The sequence below is a fragment of the Vidua macroura genome, chromosome 3 (assembly GCF_024509145.1).
Source record: "Vidua macroura isolate BioBank_ID:100142 chromosome 3, ASM2450914v1, whole genome shotgun sequence".
NCBI lineage: Eukaryota > Metazoa > Chordata > Aves > Passeriformes > Viduidae > Vidua > Vidua macroura.
The window spans coordinates 101095442-101116727 of NC_071573.1; the positions used below are offsets into that span (position 1 = coordinate 101095442).

The 21286-nt window shown below is 39.3% G+C and overlaps 1 protein-coding gene across 2 annotated transcripts in view; it reads left to right on the forward strand.

Moving 5' to 3' along the window:
* LPIN1 (lipin 1) overlaps positions 1-21286 on the forward strand; it is a 48858-nt gene that overhangs the window by 1379 nt on the left and 26193 nt on the right. Inside the window, exons 1-8 of one of the 2 annotated variants that reach the window (XM_053973354.1) lie at positions 6820-6882; positions 8233-8433; positions 9749-9844; positions 11068-11405; positions 11718-11837; positions 17280-17409; positions 19327-19636; positions 21109-21202. In XM_053973354.1, coding sequence (XP_053829329.1) covers positions 8242-8433; positions 9749-9844; positions 11068-11405; positions 11718-11837; positions 17280-17409; positions 19327-19636; positions 21109-21202 — 1280 coding nt within the window. In that variant the 5' untranslated portion in view covers positions 6820-6882; positions 8233-8241. Of the gene's footprint in view, positions 1-6819; positions 6883-8232; positions 8434-9748; positions 9845-11067; positions 11406-11717; positions 11838-17279; positions 17410-19326; positions 19637-21108; positions 21203-21286 lie in introns of those variants that run through there. The other variant, XM_053973353.1, reaches the window with a different exon arrangement.

Genomic DNA, 21286 nt, shown 5'->3' on the forward strand with positions numbered 1-21286 from the left:
TCTGTTTATCTGTAAACATATATACACAACAGCAGTCATCAAAATGAGTTGGAATATGGTAAAAGCTTACTTTAAACTTTTAAAATGCAGAAAATATAGAGCCTAATGTACAAATTTGTTTTCCAGTCCTGCTGAGAGAAAGCATGCCAAGTCACGTGAAGTGTTTGTATAGAGTAGCACTGCTGTTTTTCCACTCTGATTAATGTTCTCTCACTGACATCAGAACAGTAGCACAGGACAACACAATACATGACGTACCATATATTCTCAGCTACTTCAAAAGTTCTTGGCTTCAGGCACCAGTCTGTACTTTTCAATTTGTTGTAAAGTTTGAACTCCTTTATGCAGGGTCAGTCCAAAGGGGTCCAGTCCTTCTGTACGTTCCCTCAAAATGTCTCCATGAGGAGGGAAGTACTTTACAGATGGGAAGTTAAGGTACAGTGGGACTAAGGGAAATGTGGAAGGTCTCCCAAGAAATCTCTGGGAAAGGAGTAGACAAGTCTTGAGATATGATTTCAGGACTGCCTGGAATTTCAAGAGGTGTCCCTTGTACTGTGCACTGCTGACTTTGTTTCTCTCTTTGTTTGGTAGTAGCAATTGTATGGGTATGTGGTGAGTCAGATCATCCCATTGATCTAGCTAGAAATTATTTTTTCTAGCTTTATTGGTGTTACTTTTCAGTGCTGACAGAAGGGTGAGATTTAGAGAGTGGGGAATGTGCAGCTGGGAGGTTGGTGTGGGGACTGTGGTTGTACCCTTCAGTTGGCCTTGAAATAATTTTCCTGGACTCTTGGGTACCAGTTTGATACCCTGACTGTGGGGCTTTGGGCCAGTTCTCCTTTTGTTTGAACATGGGGATTTACTGCAGGAAAGTTTTGAGTCTTCAGTTTGAATTTTTGATTTTAGATGCTCTCAAGAAAATACTCTGTTCTTTACAGGGACTTAATGAAGTATTGCACCAAGTAAAGTTTTAATTATTTGAAATACAGTGCAATAACAGAGCCAGAGGGATAGTCACATCATATTCAAAGTCCATGACTGTGAGTGAGTGTGAGTGGGTGGGTTCTTGGATGGACAGGCAGCTTGGGAGATAAGTTTGACATTTAATCCATTTGACTCTCTGGCTGTTGTAAGAAGTCACAATTTTTGGCACTGGTCTTGGGTAACTTGGAATAGAAGTCAAATAGTTCCTAATAGAATTAGGCCCAGAATAATCCCAACCCTGAAATATTTCTGGAGGTTTGACTGGCAGGAAGCACAATGCTCTTACTCTGGTGTAGAGTCAGCCACAGGCTGAATTTTGCTTTCTCATGTGGGACATACAAGTGAGCTGCACCTGTCTCCCAATCGACCAGATGTACTGTCAGATCACCTGCAGGAATGTGGTCTGTCCCATGCAGCTGTGACTATGGGGAAGTCTGGAACAAATGTGAGTATAATCGGACTTGGACAGAGTTTGCCCTCCTATTTACAGAACAACCAAAGTCACACTGCTCAGCACAGTGCTCTGGAGTTCTCTCTCAGCAGCTTGTCCAAACTGGGGTCATGGCTGCTTATGGCTCCCTTTCAGGTCATGTGTCCAGGTTTCCTTTCCCAGGAGAAAAGAACATGCAGGGAGAGTGTTTATCTATATCTCAGTTGGGTGAGCTTGGCCTGCTGCAGTTAGGATATAGCCCCAGTGGTAGACCCTGCTTGCAGCCAATGGGAGCTACACCCTCTGAGATAAAAGCCTCAGTAACTTGCCCAGAGTTATGCAAGGATCTTGTAGGAAAGTGGAGCTCTAAAGGGAAGTCTCCCAAAGTCCTGTGCAATGTCTTCATGGCTCCTCTATAGAAACTAAATCCAGGCTCTGATTTTACTCTTGAAAATGCACGACTTTGAGGTTCTGCCTGGGCACTTACTCAGAAAGGTAGGGTGGGAATTCATGGCAGTGACTTTAGGTTGGATTGATGTAGGAACTCACAAATAGTTAAGAAAAAGGCTTTTGAGAGTTCTTAATGATTTTCAGTTTCCTGAAAATGGCATAAAATACTAAGGGATTTGAATGTGATAATCAAACAGCATTAGTAACTTTTCAGTGTGTTGACAGCTTACTAATAAACAAAAGTACATATTTTAAAAATAATAGAATGATAACTATCAAGAGCTTTTATAGTTAAGAAGTCAACATTACTATCATTGTTGCACAGACATGAAGAGCTAAGCTTAATTTTGAAAATATTCATCTAGAGAATCTTCATCTGAAATATTTTCTTGTCTCCCCTACCTTTTTATCATGAATCTTTTTTAGAACATAACCTCTGAAACTGTTTTTCATGGTAAAGAATATGTCAATAGTAAAATTCCATTAGTTGCAGTAGAGGGATTAAGTGTTCAGTACTGCAGACAAAACGGAATTGTTTCAGAGTCAAGAATAGAAATACTTGATATTCAGTAAAAGAGTGTTAATAAGCACTGACTTTGAAGTATTATAATTTGCTTATTATTTTTTGTAAATGAGGAATAATTTTCTTGAAGGGACCACAGTCTGATTCCCAAATATAGTCCGATCTCTCAAGCTTTACATCTTCAAAGCAGAAACCAAGGGCAGATCAGGGGACCAGATGGACCAGGTTTGTAAAATTGTCACAGTTTCAGCATCAACAGCAGAGCTGCAGTGATGTATTCTAACTGAACACTGGCCCATCAATTTTTATCTTCCCTTCACCATTTCACAATGGTGAAAGTTATGTATGGAAGTTCTTAGGAGGAAAGTTGATTTGTTTTGTGCTTATGCCCATCACTTCAGCCATGGACCAGGTTCTCATCATCATATCAGGTATTAGAAGTGTAACTGAAATATTTGTCTGTATTTTTTGTGGGATTTTTTGTGTTATGTTTACCATTGCTGCAAATCTTCCTCTCCTGGCCTACAAAACCAGTCCACAATCATAACCATAGAACCTTAGAAAAGGGGCTGAAAGAGACCTAAATGTTGCCAAAGCTCATTCTTGGTGACCAGACCAGTTAGCACCATCTATTCTACAAAGCTCGGTAAAGCTTTAAAAGAAGGTGACTGCTTCTAAACTGGCCATGGGAGTAGTGCCCAGTCCATCTTAGCTCCTTAGCTGTAGCTTGGCATTGCTGTGAGAGTGCTTATTGGCCTGTGCCTAAAAGAAGCAGATTTTGAAATTTACCAGAAGCAGATTTTGAAATTTAAATAGATTCAGTAGAGATGTCCAGATAGTAATGGTCAGGTCGGTGATGGGATATGGGTTGATTTACTGCCTTGGCCACAGGCAGAGCAACAATGTCTTTCCCAAAGGTTGCAGTTGCCTTTTCTTAAACCAGTCCCAACAAATGTTTGTCCTGTTTTCAAAATGTTCTGCATTGGAAATTTCATATCTTCCAGAGGAAGTGTGTTTGACTTTTTAATTACCCTTACAGCATACCACCTAAATCAACTGTCTGTTTTTAGAGCATGTTGAATAGCACTTGCATCCCTTAGTAATTTGGATATGTGTGGATATCTAATCTATTATTCATTAATACTGTGGCACCTGATGAGACACCAGGTATTGCAAAAGGAAAAAAGGCCCTTAGTCTCTATGATTTTCAGTATTTTATTTTGAAAATTGCAGTAAAGAAAGATGAAGTAAGGGGAAGAGCTGAGGTCTAAAAAAATCCCCAGAAAAACAAACAACCAAAACCATGCCACAAGGGATACAATTACTGGCTTTTCCAGTGGAATTAGGACATAGTCTCGTGTACGAAAGAAGTGGATTATCTAGATGACAGTGTGTTTGATCTTACTGTGGCATCCAGCAGAGTGGGACTTTAAAGAATTATTTATTTTGTTAGGTCAATCTTTGCTAAGTGAATAAATCAGTTAATAATAAGGGAGATCACCAGCTGTTTATTTTTGACTTATTTTTCCAGATGATGATAAATTCTGAAAAATGGCTGGTGTCTTTAACAATCAAAAGAGTTGGAAATTTTCTAGGCTATCTGGAAGGTGATGCTAATTAGATTTATATTTAAAATTATACTAGAAGATACCTTTAATTTTATAGTAGATGCAAAATGTAGAGCTGTGAAATGTCTTCTGGCAAAGAACAAAACTCAGACCATTTGAGAATCCTGACAGAAGCAGTACAGACTGTTCTCACTTGCAAGCTTAGATCAAAGGATTTCTGAATTTTCCCAGCACGAAAAAATATTCTGTGCTGCGTCCACTAGCATGGTATGAGAACAAGAGTTTTCCTAAACTGAGTATAATGAACAGGCAGACACTGGGGGTGTAACCCATGATGTAAACTCGTGTTTGCTGCTGAAGTTGCTGCTGCCTGGTCAGTAAGTGAAAGACTTCTTGGAGTGGCCAGAGTGAAGTGTTGCTCCAAAACCACATCCAGTCCCTCTGAGGTTTGAGGAGTGTTGGTTTCCTGGAGTGCTGACATGGCATGGATCAACTTTAGATTTGGAGTACAAACTGACAAACCTCACACTCCAAACAATCTCAGCATTGGTTGGCATGTATAAAAGGTAGGGTAGAGGGCCTACAACCATCAGAGTCTAATTTCTGAACTCTTCCCCATTTTAACTACAGCATCTTTTGTTCCCTACATTTGAAAAATAAACCCATTTTTGTAAGTTTCTTGGGGAAGTGGGGTTTGTGTGATCAGTCTCCCAGTCTGTCTTCAAATTCCACAATGACTTTTTTGCACATGCCAGGTTCAGCCCTGCTTGAGAGGAGTGTCCACTACCAGCTCACAGTTTGAATGTGGCACTTTTTAAGGGATAAGAGATTTCCACTGTATGGAAGCAAGCTGTACTGAGCTGTTTAGCGTCAGAGCTTGTGGATGGTGTCCACCTTTTCTAATTTGTGGGTATAAAAATAATCTTTGTGTCCAAAGACAGGGCAGGCAGAGTAGCTAAGATTTGTTGTGAGCAAGAATAGTTGCAAAATTCTCTGTTTAGGATTTTAGGAGCCCAGCTGGTGTGACTTGTAATAAGGACGTGTGAGTCCTCATGTTTGGATTGTCTGCCCAGAGCTCTCCCAAACAGTGGGGTTTATATATAGTCCCAGCAGCTACTTCTCCACCAAGAAAGTAATGGCTGTTCTGCAACTAGAAATTTTGTTACTTCGTCAGATCAAGCATTAACTGGGGTGAGCTGTACTGTGTAATTTTGACCCTAACTGTAGCTGTATTTGCATTTAATTTAGCTCAATAAGAAATGTGTTTGTTTTTGTGCTTTAGGTTGGAAAAATCGCCAGTAAAAACTATTTTTCCACAGAAAAGGGGTAATTTTAAAAGTTTGCTTATATCTGCCACCCTGGAGGCTGACTTCTGAACTTAGAGTTGTGCCTGTGTCATGCCAACTTTTTAAGAGTTTAGATGGTGGACCCCAAGATAATTAGGGGGCTAAGATCTTATGACTTAGAAGCAGAGTTTTATTTTTCTTCAGAATACTTAGTTACTTTTTGGGGGGGTGTAGAGGAAACAGCTGGGATATTAGAAGTGCACAGTGGTAGGACAAGAGGCAGTGGCACAAGCTGCAACATGGGAAAATCGGGTTAGGTATAATGAAGAAAATTTCCTCTGTAAGGACAGGGATACATAGGATCAGGAGAGCAAAAAGGCTTAGAAATCTTCATCCTTAAGACAGTTAGAACTCTGTAGGATTAAGGTTGTGGGCAGCCTTGGGCAGATGTTTGGACCAGGTGACCTTTAGAGGTCTGTTCCAGCCTGTTGTTCTGTAGACATTTCACACAGAGTAGGGTGTGCCGTGAGTTTCAAGTGCTGCTCCCTGTTAAACAGCTTGCCACTAGATTTGCATTCAGGAAGGTGATGTTTCTAGTGTATAATAGGAGACAGAAGTGCTGATACCAGTTCAGTGCTGGAGAAAGGAATATAATTGCCATGAAGTTTTTGTGTATTGGTTTTTCAGTAGGTGGCACTTTCTGGATGCCTGAATTGAGGGCTGTGCAGAAATAGCCCTCACTTCTCCAAACACTATGTAGGCATTATTCTTCCATTAATTAACATTTTTCCTGGTTTTGGCTGAGATAGAGGTTTCTTTCTAGTAGCTGGTATAGTGCTATGTTTGGGATTTAGGATGAGAACAATGTTGGTAGCACACTGCTGGTTTAGGTGTTGCTGAGCAGTGCTTACATTATGTCAAGGATTTTTGATGGCTTATGCCCTGCCAGTGACAGGGCTGGAGAAGCATAAGAAATTGTGAGGGGACACAGCCAGGGTAGCTGATCCCAGCTGGACAAAGTTATATTCCATACTGTAGACCAACATGCTTAGAATATAAACTGGGGGAGGAAACTGGCCATGGGCTGCTGCTTGTGGAATGGCTGGGAGCTGGTGGGTGGGTGGTGAGCAACTGCATTGGACATCACTTGTTTTATATGTTGAAATTCTTTTGTTCTTTTTATTATAATTTTTATTGCAATTTTTCATTATTTTCTCCCTTTCTGTCCCATTAAACTGTCTTTATTTCAGCCCATGAAGTTTATCACTTTCACTTTTCTGGTTCCCTCACCCATCCTGCTTAGGGTAGGGAATTGGTTGTGAGTGAGTGACTGTGCAGTGCTTTGTTGCTGGCTGGGGTTAAACCACAGCAGCATGTTGTGCACTGAATACTTAGAAAATAAACCAGATTTTTTTAAAGTTAGTGCCTAGTTTTAGTCTTAATCTTTTTGTGGTTTCACTCCCCAGTTGTCAGATGGAGAAATCATGATTGTTTTTCAGGGACAATGTAGTGATGACTACCATAAATAATTCTTCCTTCAGAGCACAGTTTGTGTCCTGACCCATGTATTGCAACAGAAGCAGAGAAGAAAGCAAAGCCTCAGTCCACACAACGTAGAGGGACTTTTGAAAAAAAACACAGGTGAACATTAGTTAATTAGAACAGCAATGCATGGAAGAAAACTGCCTTAATTATAGCATTTCCTAATTTTCTGATTTTTTTTCACTCTAGTGCTTTCATGGTATTCATTAAATAGTCTTTTGTTTATAAGTGTAAATCACAGTTAAAATTTGGAGCCATTTTGCAGCATCTCATACATCTTTTTTGTTGTTTATGAAAGAACACAGCTGAAAGAGTCTCTATTGTAGCAGATGCTTCTGCTGTGCAGTGATTGTCTCAGGCTCTGAGCTCAGTTCTGTTCTCATCACCATTAGTGGGAGTTTCAGACTTGCCTACCCTGCAACTGTCACTTTTATTGATGTCCAAGTGCTGTAGTACAGCCTAGCAAAGAACTTGTGTGTGAGTCTTAATGCTCTATCCTGTGTGCACAAGGACTTTGATGAAATCAGGATCTTGGAATCTGCAAGAGGTACTGGAAAAGTAGTGAAAACAATAGACACTGGAAGTCTTTAAACCCTATACTATTCAGGAAGGTATCTGCTTAAATTCACTCATATTTTGGGAGCCATTGAAAGACTTCCTTATCTTTTAAGCATGTCTGAATATGCATATTAGTCATTTCTGGGGGACTAAATATATTGAACAGGATGTGTATTAATAATGTGGAAGCAGCAAACTAAATGCTAAATACTAAATAAATGCAGGAGCAGGGGAAATAAAGCAAATCACTTCAACAGTCAACATAATTGTAATTTTTAATAATAGTGCAGATACTGTTTAAAAAGGCTGTTGAAACAAGAACAGTAAAGTTGCATTAGGAAACAATGTTCAACCTTAATGCATATCTATTGTTTGAATGCATTATAATAACCTTTTAATGGGAGAAATCAATGTAAGACGGGAAAATAGTCTTTGCCTTTAGTGTGGTGTGAAATTAGATATGCTCAAAGCTATTCACTTGCCCTGCCTTTAAAAGCCTGTGGAAATACACCAAAAAAAAGTATTTCCAGTGTTGAGGGCGCAATAAATGTTAGGAGGAGATGTTATTCTGGAAGTAATGCTTTTCTCCTCAGAGATAATTGGAGACATTTGAGCTTCAGAGTCTCAAAGTCTGACAGTTGTTTTGAATTCAACTGATTTTAATGAACCTTTGAAAGTTGTTACAATTTTCTGACTTACAAGGTCCCTTTTGAGTTTTAATAGCTCTCTACAAACATGCTGTAAATAAATTAGGTGGGAAATCCTGATTTTGTGCAAAATTGTTAATTTGTCAAACAGGAGAACACCCCACTGGAAAATTCTCCATCTCTCACGTCTCCAAAATACAAAGCAGGGATCAAAATCCAGTTTGTTCCACCTTTTGCCTTTCAGGTCCAAACCATGAATTACGTTGGACAATTAGCAGGGCAAGTGTTTGTAACTGTGAAGGAGCTCTATAAGGGTCTAAACCCAGCCACGCTGTCAGGATGTATAGATATAATTGTTGTACGTCAGCCAGATGGAAATCTTCAGTGTTCCCCTTTCCATGTTCGCTTCGGGAAAATGGGAGTTCTGCGTTCCAGGGAGAAAGTGGTAAGAAAATGTGTCATTTTTTATATGTCCTGTCTGTGAGTTAACTGTAATAGCATGGAAGTTACTGAATGTTCTTTGGTCTGCTAGTTGAGGTTTTCTTTAGGTATCTTTTATAAAGAGCCTGAATTAATTCAAGCTTCAGTTAAAATGGTTGTTACTGATTATTGCAGTTTAGAGTATAATTTGTTAACTATAATAAAAAGCAAAATTGACTATAATAAAAAACAAAACTAGCCATGAAATTTGTAATATTTATGTTCAATAAAGCAAAATTTCAAATGTGCTAATTTGAATCTATTCTAGATTTCATTAGTTACTCATTAACACCCCTTTCTTTGTTCAAGTTCAATTATATGTTCAGTGATAGTTCCAAAAAGGAGATATGAGTGAAGTAATATTTTCAGATAAATGTACCTTGAGGTTAATTGAAGCTAGAAAAAAAAACAGTGAGGATCTTGAAATAAATGTAACTAGGCTGAGTGACCTGGTAGTGTATCAGATGTGAAGTTACCAGTGTGACAGATTATTTTAGGAAGTAATTTTTCACTCCATAGAGCCTGGATTCTACTGTAGCTAGAATTTTCAGCAGAAAGATCCTAAAGTCAGCATGGACATGGTTCAATTCTTACTTAGATCAGAAAGAAATTCCAGTATTTAGATTCGGTAAACATTGAAAGATATTACTGTGCCAGTGGTGCGCTGTGTCCTGAAATAGACTTGTAGACTTGTGCAAGTCTCCAAAAAATTTACAGTGAAAATGGAGTTGCTGGCAAGCATGGTTATAGTCAAAGAGAGAGAGATCTTCCTGAGAAGAAATGGAGATAGTTAGGGCTGTACAGTGATAGGATAAATGTGTGGAAGGAATAGTCACAGGAATTGAATGCAAAATTATTTTTCTCATTTGTGCTTCTCATAGTGTGAAGAGAAGTCTCCTTAATGAATTTGAAAGACAGTATATTAAGAATTTGCATTTGGAAGTACTTCTATCACAATTAAAAAATAGGCTAGGAATTGAAAGAGCAAGTAGATTTGTGTGGCAAGTGAAGCATTCAGAATTTCATTTAAAAAGATTGAGAACTTTATGTAATGACTATAAACCTTTCTGAGTAGAGGAGCAAGGTATCAATGAGCTGAACAAGTTAGAAAAACATCTTTATAATTGATTGCTTTGTGAAGGGGTACTGAAAGAAAAAAGAGTAGGTCACTATTTCCTGTTTATTGTAATGTTTCCTACACTTCCCTGAGAAGCATTTGCCCAGTGTCAGCAGTAGAATTAACTTTCTTTTCATATAGGAATATATTTATTTCCTTCCAGGTTGACATAGAAATTAATGGAGAGGCTGTAGATTTGCACATGAAGCTGGGAGACAATGGGGAGGCCTTTTTTGTGCAGGAGACAGATAATGATCAGGTAAGAGTAAAAATGACACTTAATTCATTAAAAATCCGATGCCAGCTTTTCAGAGTCAGTTTTGAGTTTAGGAATCTTGTTGAAAAATACACCTTTATCCATTTTATAGTTTTGAAAGTTTCTGGACAATTTTCTGCTATGGAAATTTAATGCTGTGCTGTTACTTCAGGTTTTTTTTTTAATTGCTGAGATTTGAAAAAGCTGAAGATAATCACATGAATGAAAAATAAATAATTTGCATGCCAGTGTGTGAACAGAAATGGCAGCTACAGAGTTCACATGCTTCAAAGTTGCATGCAAGAGGTTAATGTCCAGGGACCTGTTTTTTTGGAGAAATCTTTAATTTGAACATATGCACCAGACTGCCAGTAAAAGTGCACATGCTCTGTAAACATCTGTGCACACATTAATTCTCGTGCTTCTCATAAACATGATCTCACAACTATTAGTCATGTGGGACTGTATTTAAATGAGAATGTCTGCTGTTGTGCTGTGGTTAAACACTGGTCCAAATAAATTATGTTTACAGTAACTTTGAGTGGTCCACATGTAATGTAATATAAGAAAACTTTTGCAGGCATTTCTCTTTATATATCCCAACTAAATTTTTTCACTGTCCAGAGGAGGATGAGTGTTCAGATTCCTGTCTTGAGTATGATATTACCAGTTTCAGGTGAGAGTTTTGTGAATGTGCATCTCTATACCTTTATTTTTTAAATTTTTGTGTGGTAACAGTTATTTGGTGACTGAAAACTACTGGAAATACTTCTATGAATGTCTAGAGATGGATATATATATATGTGAATGCATAGTAGGGTGTTTGTGTGACCTAATTATAAACCATTGACCTGTCTGATACTATCTGTCATCTGTGTTGTGAAGGAGAATTGTATTTTACAAAATGTTCAGGTTCTGAACTAAGATTTTGTTTCTGCTCTGTATCTTACTTGAGGTGGACAGAAACTTACACTGTAACCTGGCCAATATTAGATGCTCAAAGGATGCTGTATTAAGAGTATTGTCCCTGGTTTGTCTAAGGGGATGCAGCTATGGAAAAAATTTCCATATGCCATAGGAGCATAATGAGTATCCGGGTGTCTAATCCTTGTTATTTTTCTGAGGAGTAAATAACTTAGATTTTTGGTAATATGTGCATAGGTTGCCAGTTGTATGACTGGCTAAAGAGCTAACATGTTTTATGGTTTGAATTTTTTCTTTTGCAGGAGGTAATTCCTTATCATCTCTCCACATCTCCCATTCTGTCTGAGGGGACTGCCTTAATGGAATCCCAGCTGAAGAGGAATTCCATAGACAGGATACGAAACCTGGACACCAATGCATCCTCACAAGTCCCACCCCAAACCCATGGATCCCAGCCTTCTACTGAAACATCTCCAGTCTGTAGCTCTGTGAAAAAAAGGAGGAAGAAGAGGAGGAAGTCAACTCATAAAATAGACAGCTTAAAAAGAGAAGACACACATGGAGACACATCAGAAGATGAAGACATGTTTCCCATAGAGATTAGCTCAGAGGAGGAAAAAGAGCCATTGGACAATTCAAGGTATCATAGTGGAACTGAGATATGTAATGAAAACCTGGGTTAATGATACAGTCCATGCCTTCTAGCAGTAATTCCTAAGACAGAACATATGGCTTATGAAGATGTTAGTTTAAAAATAAAGCTTTAGGGTACAGAACATAAGAATCCTCTGTAGTGTTGTGAACTAGATGGTTTGAATGAGATAACATTTCTTTATCTCCTTTTAGTTCAGGTTATACTAGTTCTTCTCTGCGATAGGGTTTGTTAGCTGAGATATATGAAAATTCAGTAACCAAATATGTTTTTTAAATGTCACTTCTTTCCCCTATTTAGGATCCCTGTTCCAGATGTGTTTGTTGATGATGTATCTGACATAAAGGCTCCTGCAGTTTCTGTGCTTTCTCAGTCTGCACCTTACACTCATTCAGATGGAGAATGGTCACCTCTTCAAAGGTACTTTTTCTGATAGTACAGTTCTAGATAGTACCCTTATTTTAATTTTTCCATTGGTGTCTTCTGTGCGAGTACTATACGAAGTCTCACTAGCGATTTTGATATCAAACATGGTCAGTGACCATTATTAGATTAATACTTTTATATTTTCAATAAGATAGTGTACCAAAGCATCAGGTTGGCTTTGTCCTTGATGCAGCAAATGCATACATAAAAATGCAGGTCCATAAATTCTGAAGACTATTTTTATCTGTTAATGTCACTGCATATAAATACTATAGAGAGGAGGAATGTTTTGTGAAATCTGACTATATGCCTGATGCACACACCTTGTAAGGGCTTCAGTGAATGTAGGTTTATAAATCTTCAGTGTAATTTAAGTGTAATATTTTTAAAAATTTCCCAGATACGAGTTAATATATAAAAATAAGAATTTTTAAATGAATATGAGCTTTTCATGTCACTTTTAATATAGATATGATATATTTACTTTATGAAAAAAGCGCATACAGTAGTTTGCATACTTTTTCCTGTGTGTGTATTTGTGTGCATGTGTATACCTTTCATGTCAAAACAGAGCAGTTTGGACCTCCCTTTTTGTGTCTGTCAAAAAGGGACAGTTTTTTGCTCAATGCATTGCACTATAATTCCAGTTAGGTCTGTGTGTGTGTGCCCCATGCACGTGTGCTCCACGTCCCCCATGCAGGCTGCTTGAGTGCAGCAATATTCACAAGACCTTGTCCTAACAAGTCTAATCTCAATATCCTGCCTCTGTCGTTGAGGGGCAGAGGAAGGGAGTGTGAGGAGATTATTTCAGGGCAATGGCTAAATTGAACTGTTTTGAATTGCATTCTGGAAGAAACATTGTCCAGTGCCTGTAAAGCTTATTGTGATTGGCTTCACCAGGCTGCTGATAGCATTTGTCAATACTCTGCCCTTTTGATGGCTTTTGGAACTGTATGTTCTGTTTGTTTCTTGATTGCAGTATCCTGGGTTTTAAAAACTCTCAGTGTAAAGTCAGCATTTGTGTAACTAATGCACAAAGAGTTTATGTTAATCAGCACTTGTGAATATAATGACACCCTGTCTTTCTTTCTCCCCACATGCTCTGCTGCCCAGTAAGGTTATAGATTGTACAGGGCAAACCACTCTCCTCACTGTTCCAGCAGACAGAGGCCTATCTAATTCTTGTCCTCAACAATCTTCTCGCTTTTCTCTTCCGGACAGGTAGAACAGTTGTCCTCCTTCTTTTCTGGACTGCTTTACATTTTAATACACCTTTTAACACTTTAATACACCTTTACCACATTAAGACTATGTGAACTGCTGTTGTATTCTAACTGTACTTACTGCTAACCCAGACACTTTGAAAGGGACATTGGAAACCACTTTCTCAGTTTGCTTCTTTGTGTGCATTGAGTAGCAGTAAGTTACTTTGATGAACCATTCATTGAAAGATGGTGGCTCATACAAAATGATGTCAATGAAAGCATGGGTTAAAAATCAAGTTCATTAAGATGGTAAAAACCCCAAAACGGAAGACCTTAGTCAGTGAATTCACTCCCCTGAAGAATGACATTTCCACATAGCTTTTTACAATCAGTGTATATTTTAATGACATTTTTATCCCATGAATTTCCCGAGTTGTTTGCTTGTGCATAGATTGCTAAAAGCAAAACAAAAACCTCAGAGAATAAGTGAGCAATAAAAAATTTAAACCTTGTAATGGGAGGAGCCCCGTGCCAAAAGAAAACTTCTCTCTCTAGGCCTTTTCAGTAGTGTAGGATTCCTCTTTTCCACAGCGCTAAAATGGATACAGACACTTTCTGTGTTATCTTAAATTCAAGAAGTCTCAAGATTCTGCAGTCAAGCTCTTTCACTCCATAAAGTCTGTGGAGAGAGGTCACAGCAACGTTAAAAAATATAAAGTAGTAGAATATGACCTCTACAATTCTCCATTAGTACTGGGAAAGCTTTGAGTAATACATCAGGCTAAATTACTCATTGCTTATATCAACATAGTTGCCATACTAGGTGCCTAAAGCCATATCAAAACTGATAATCTTGAGGTTTTCTCAGCTTCTAGGTCTGCCTTCTTTAACCTGACCATGTTGCAGCACCAAGTCAAAAGTGAGAGCCTGGGTTGTTCAAAACTGTTCTCCTTAGCATGTTCTCACGGCAAGGAAGGGCAGGAACACAGATTGGGATGGAGCAGTGATGTGCTCTGGGTGGCTTCATGAACTTTGTTCTGGAGTTCACGTGTCTTACAGACTAGATAGACATTTAAAGTGCTGTGCAACTTGTCTGAGTGAGGCTCTGTGTTTGCAGCTGTTGAAGAAAGAAGTGCTTGGTGGGTCTTTCAGCAATTTTTTTTTTTCCACCATGTAAAGTAAGGAATGCTATTTTGGCCACCTAAGAGGTGCTTCAGAGGCTCTCAGTCATTGCTGTGACATGTACATGATGTAGGCCTCTTTCCTTCTGATCATCTTTTATCACAGGTACTTTTTGTCACACAAGACAGGGCTTTTTCTCAGGTCTTATTGCTGCTTTTTGAGGGATCTCTTTGCTTCCAGTGGAAAACATTGCAAAGATCATTGTAGTCTGTTATTGCAGAACTGCCAACTACAGGCCAAGTTCCTTGTTCTTTGTCATTAGATTAAGTGCAGTCATAGCTGTTAAAGAGTATAAAGGACTGTGATACAAATATTCAGCATCTATGGGATGTGAATCAGAGATGCTGATCTAAATACCTGAAGTTTCCCTTCCTTCTTGTGTACTGTTGACAGGATGGGTGGCTCTGGTTTGATCTGCAGTATCTCAGCAATCTGTGCAAGGCAAGGAAATTTCAGCTGGGCTGAGGCAGTGCATAACTTAAGGACACAGGAATTGCAAGACATAGTTCAGCCCAAGGTAAACCCAGACCACTGGGCAGCAGTTGCAGCAGGAACCTTCACAGAGCAGAGCTCTGCTACTTTAACACAGCCATGTGTGTGCCCTGTATTTCCGGTGCTTTCCTTGTGTCTCTGAGAATAGAAATCACGGGGCTGAGTAACAGCTCGGGCTCTTCCCAATCACCTGTGTGTACAAGGGAACTCTATTTTCAGGGAAAATCATGGATAAGACCAGGTTCCCCTCCAACCCAAATCTGTTTTCTTACTGCAAAATGCAGAGCTGAAGCAATACCTTTATTCTTTCAGGGTGTCCGAGGAAGTGGGCTGAAAAAAGACAGATTGGAGATTTTTCTAGGTAAACAACAGGTATTTTGGGGGTTAAAATGTCTGTAGTGCACAGGATAAGTAAGACATGAAGTGACAGGGCTTCCTTAAATCTAGATATTTTAGGCTTAAAGCAGCCGTAGGAGCATTATTGCCTACTGAGATTTTCTGAAGTGCTCAGGCTAGTGATTTCCCAGGTTTCAATGGCCTCTAAATATGGAACATACTGCAAATCCTACAAACTTTTCAGTGGAAGATTTAGAAGTTGCTTAAAAACCCACTAAGCAATTTTTTAATTCTTAGAGCTTGAAAATACTTTTAAAATTGCACTGTATTGAATCTTTCATCTGTCAATAGGTTACACCCTAAGGACAGATAAAATATTGAAATTCTTAGGCTCTAAAAAGATGGCTTACAAATTTTATAATTTAATTAGGTAACATAAATATCTGTAGCTAAAATGTCCTAGTGTTTGTCCATATTCAAAATGTATTTTACTGCATAGTTGAAAACAGTGAATAGTATAGATAATTAGGTTGCTGTTGTTTCAGATGTGAATGTGAAGTAATTATTTTGCTGTGATTAGTGAATTCCCTACCAGTTGGCTCTACAGAGCATTGAAAAATGGAGACTTTATAACACCTTACAGTAGCTAAAAAGGAGAGGAACTTTTCACAGGGGCAGGTAGGTACGGGACAAGGAGCAGTGATTTTGAACTGAAAGCTTGGATTTTGGAAAGAAATTCTTCACCGTGAAGGTGTTGAGGCAGTGGAACAGGTTGCCGTGAAAATTTGTGGATACTCCATCCCTGGAAATGTTCAAGGCCAGGCTGTATGGGGCTTTGAGCAACCTGGTTTCATGGCAGGGTGATTGGACTAGATGATCCCTTCCAACCCAAACCATTCTATGATTTTACCTTTACATATATTCCTTATGTTTGATTTATTCTTTTCTGCATAAACTGAACATCCACACCAGTTTGGATTTTTCATAGAACTGTAGAATCACAGAATGATTTAGGTTGGAAGGGACCTTAAAGATTATCTTGTTCTAACCCTCCTGCTATGGGCAGGGACATATTCCACTAGGCCAGGCTGTTCAGAGCCCCATTCAGTCTGGTCTTCAGGGATGGGAAGTTCACAGCTTCTCTGGTCAACCTGTGCCAGTTCCTCAGCACCCTCCCAGCTTTTTGTCCACAAACACCCTCAGCTAATTCTTCCCATGGCTGCTGTCAGTCCATTCTTTGCCCAGGCTGTATTGGAATTGCCTTGTCTCAGGCATAGCACCAGGCACTTGGCCTTGTTGAACTTCATGGAGTTAGGCACTTCATGAGATGGAAACCTTTTGTTTTTAAGAATGACAGTAACTCAGTTTGGACTTTTGGTTTGGGAATATTGTGGATTCTTTTGTTGCTTTTAGTTTTTAAATCAGGATTGGATGAGGATACCAAGACATGTTATGGCTCTGAGAAAAACTGCAAGCTTTGTTCAGGTTTTGGGGGAGATTCTATGACTTGTGTTATACAGAAAGGCAGAGAAAATAATGTGCATTTTTCCTTCTGTCCTTGAAATTAGTGATTCATTATTTATTAATGACTGACTTGACATCACATTCTTGACTTCACCACATTAAAAATACACTATAAGCTGATAATTCACTAATTAATTTCTAAATATTTATTATCAAGCAATTATCAAAACAAACAGTTGAGTATGTTTCAACTTAAAGGGCTCAAATTCTTTGTGTAGCTCTCCTGCTGTTTTCCTTATAAACATCCATCCAGTGGTTGAGCTGAGCAAGTTAGAAAGGAGTCAACTGGATTTCTTAAAGTATTACTTAGGATAAGGTATCTTGTTCATGTGAGTAATTTCTGCACTTTGCATACATTATTCACCTGCTGCTGCTGCTGGTACCATCCCCATTCTTTCTACCATGCAGAAAACCAAAAACTGTCCTGAAATCAGGTTCAGTGTTCTTTTCTATCTCTTTCAGCCTCTCAAATACTACTTCTCTGACAGCACTTGCTGAAAAAGGGATGAGGCCTCTGAATGCCAGTATAAGAGGATCCTGAACTCTTTAAACTATTTTTCTATGCTTTCATACCTTCAGGTGGCTCTTGATTATTTCAGTTTTCAATTCCTTGTATTGGTGGATATCAGTTTGGAAAGCACTAGGTGCGTCGTGGTTACTTTTGCTTTTGTAACATTTTTTGTTTGTTTTTCTTTAGCCCATCAGACTCACGTCCTCCTACTCCTCAGAGTGACTCAGAATTAGTCAGTAAACCTACAGACAGAAGTGGACTGAAGGATAATCCCCACATGCACTGGGCATGGGGAGAGCTACCCCAGGCTGCAAAGGTATCCAACATAAGTTCTGTAATTATGCTAGCATCTCTTTTGCTTTAATAGGGCATGTATGCTTAGTCTACTGCAGACTCATGAAGAGGACATGGATCCTGATTTTACCTAAAATTGCAGTGTTTTATGTAAGAGAATTGAATCTTACTCCATAGGAGGTATAGGAAAGTACCTTATGGCATGGATATTCTCAATACTGGTGATAGACAGTAGAAAATAAAGAAGTAACTGAGACCCAGTCTTGTAAAAGTTGGAAGCTTAAAAAAAACAGAAAAAATGAAACCCAATGTCCTTTGGTAAATCACTGACATTTATAAATGATCTTAAATGGAAATTAGGTGCTTGGTATTAGCAGTCAGATTCACAGAAATTAAAATGGACTGCTTCAGTACAAAAGCATCCAGAGACACCTGCAGTTCTGTATCTGCGGATGTGCAGACCTGCTGTTCTCTTGGCTCATAGGACTGGCTTGGTGCCTGTCTCCTCCTGGAGCCATTTGTCTCAGTTAGGTGTGGAATCTGCAGCCAGCAGTGTTGTTTCCAGTGCTGCACAGAAACTGCGGGCAGCTGCCCACACTGCAGGCTGGTCAGGTGCTGGCTGGCTCCTTGTAACAGCTCCTGAGGAGTCACAGCATTCACATGGGAAAGGGAAGCCTTAGGGTTTACACGTGCAGCAGGGTATGAGAGATAGAGGTCAGGTTTCAGTGGAATACTGCAACTATGGGGGCTGGGATAGTGCAGAGTTTGGCACCTCCTGCTGAAGGCTGGCTTCTCTGCAGAAAGAACTGCAGGTGAGATGGGCTCACACACAGTGTAAAGAGGAAAAATTGCTGTTTGCAGGCCAGGGAAGTGGGCATCCTGTTCAGAAAGACTTCTGTGTTCTGGTGATGGCACCAGAATTATAATGGCACTATTGTAATTTGTTGTAATTAATTCTCTGTTGGTAATTAGTGAAAAAAGGAGGGGTGGGAGTCCAGAATTCTTAATTTCTTTAGAGGAGCTCTGGTCTCTTCTTTAATATGTCAGTGGTGAGCTGTCTCATCACCTCTGCACTCTTCTCCTCCCTGTGTACATTACAAGAAATTTGGGAGCTATTTTCTGCTCAAAGAGAGCTGATTTAAGTGCACAGGTCCATGCAGGAGTTCCAAATTGGCAGTTGCAGTCTAGAATGGAGGGTTTCCTGCTAGGAATTTAGGTGTACCTTTTTTATCCCAGTCACACACCCTTGTGTGTATTGCAAATCTCACCCCCAGAGGCTTTTCTCTCTGCAGACCCTGCCTATGTCCCAAGCTATTCTGATCTTGCTATACCTGAACTGGGAGTCATACTTTGGCTGCTGTTGAACTTCATGTAAGAGTTGTTTGTTTGCTATGACATGAAGGTTATAGCAGCTATGCAGCTATTGCTGTAGTTCAGCTCCTCTCTGTCCCTCTGTAAGAGCACTTCCTGTCCCACACTCAGAGAAGATCTGGAATTGTTCCTATAAAGTGATTTAAATTCTAAATCTGGGAATTAGACAGTGACCTGGTGCCTGAGACCATTTTGATTGTGCAAGGACTCCTGTCTGCACCACCTTCTCTTGTTTGTCAGGTTAACCTTCTGAGGGACAGCCAGGATTTTCACAGGAAGAGAGGAAGGCAGAGTGAGAGGTGGGATGTGCAGGTGAATGGAAAATGAAGACTGTAGAGCACATTGCAGAACAAATTTTTCCTGGCCCCAAGATGCAAATGAATTTTGCACAAACACACAGCAGAGAGGTCTTTTGCATATTGTAGTCTCTATCTCAGTGGTGGCTTTCTGCTGTAGTTGGTCATCCTGACAGTCTGATCTCACTGGACTGAACAGAACAGGTTGAACTCTGGCTGTTGTATTTTTTAAGGGCTCTTCTTTGTAGTAATCTGTTAAATTTTCCTCACAGGCCAGTTCTCTGCTCAAAGCAAAGGAACCCAGCATGGCAGATGTAAATCCTTCAGAAAGCACCCACTTTCGGGTCATCCAGAGCTCTCCTGTAGAGGAGTTTAACACAGTGTCTCCTCTGCCTGCCCTTGGACAAGCAGATGCAGCAATTGCTGATGAAAGTGAGCCTTTACCAGCTGAGACAAGTAAGCCAGAGACAGAGCTGCCAGGAGCAGCTGAACCCCCATTTCCTGCAAATGAAGAAATAAAGCAAGCTGCAGCTTGCTCAGCCCAACCGACTGGCAAGATGGATTCCCCTTCCAGAAAGAAAGGTAAAGGTGTTGATCCTGCACTTTTATATGCATGACTTTATCTTCAAATTTTATGGTGATAAAGCATCTTATTGCCATATAAATTAATCCATGCCCTGAAGGCACTTTCAGATCAGAAAAGGAATAAGCTTTGGAATGAGCCTTCAAAACCTGAGTTGTGCATCAAGCTGTTCACATGAGATATGTATTAGAAGATTCTTCTTGGTGTGAAGTTGTCAGCAGCTCTGTGCATATGAGCAAGACTACAAAACTTGCTCCAGTTGACAGATTTGGGGATTTTACTTCTATGTATAAGCAGACTGTGGATCTGCTGATTCACCTGAGTGATGCGTTGCTGGAAATTGTGGAAACTCTGCTCTAGTGCAAAGCTGTAGTATGTCTTTTGCACAATGAATATTGCCATAAAATAAGGTGCTGTTGTTTTATATGCTTTTCAGTTCTGTGTGGTACATACCCTGTCCTGAATGTGTGAAATATAACTTCATCTGCTTTTCTATCCTAATTTCTGGGCTCTATTTCCATGGTATTTTATAACAAGTGAACAAGTGTTACAATCTTCACATGAAATTGATTTGCTTACAACTGTTCTGTTTTAGAGTGCTGATCATTTCATAATTATGTAAGCTGTATATAAGTCTAGTTTGTGCAGCTGCTTTTTAATCAGTAAACATACAAGTTTCTTGGCCTCTTCCCCATGCATTCCACTGTCTTTGAAAACAAAAAATGACGTGTTTCTCTGCTTACTATTCGGTCCTTGTATAGATTTTCTGATTGCTTTTGTGATGCTTGGTGTTGGAAATTAAGATGGTGAGAAGTTGCGGGTTTGAGAATGAATTCCAAATTAGGTTTTGACCTTACAGTGGTTACTTATCTAGGTGTACTGGCAACAAAAGGATAGTGGTGGCTCTGTGTTGGTCCTAGTGACAGGCCTAGAAGGGATGTGTTGTCCCCTACAGTGGTGCATGTGCACACAACAACACATCAGCTGAATGTGCTTAAAAGTGAATTGTCTCCCTAACGAGCCAGTTATAGTGTGTGAGTGACCATATTTTAGTCTGTTATTTCCCTTTTTCAAGGAGGAATGTAAGATTAGTTCTCAAAGATTAAATGTTCTGCCTGCCATACTGTGATAATAGGCCTATGCAAATACTTAGAAAGTTTTCCTGTTGCTGTTTTCCTCTGGTGACCACTGACTTCTGATTCACAGTGGTTTTGTCTGGGATAGGGGGTCTTTGGCATGTCTCAAAACTAGTCCTCTGCTGTCCCGTTTGGTTAATTCATAGTTTGAACAATGTATATAAATGACTTGTTTTGAGATTTTTGGCGGTATCATTTTGTACAAATACAGTTCACAAATTGTTATAACTTCCTTGATTCTCAGTCTTAAAATGAATAGCTAAACAGTAATAACAGCTCTGTATTGTTACTCAGAAAATATTAATTAATAGGCTTATTTGTTCTGTCCCTTACAGACAAACGGAGTCGGCATCTTGGTGCTGATGGTGTCTATTTAGATGACCTCACTGACATGGATCCAGAAGTTGCTGCGCTTTATTTCCCCAAAAAGTATAAGTCTTTTTCTTATATTTTTACTTTTTAAAGAGCTCTTTTCACCTTCCATATTTAGATCAAACTCTTCATTGCCAACCA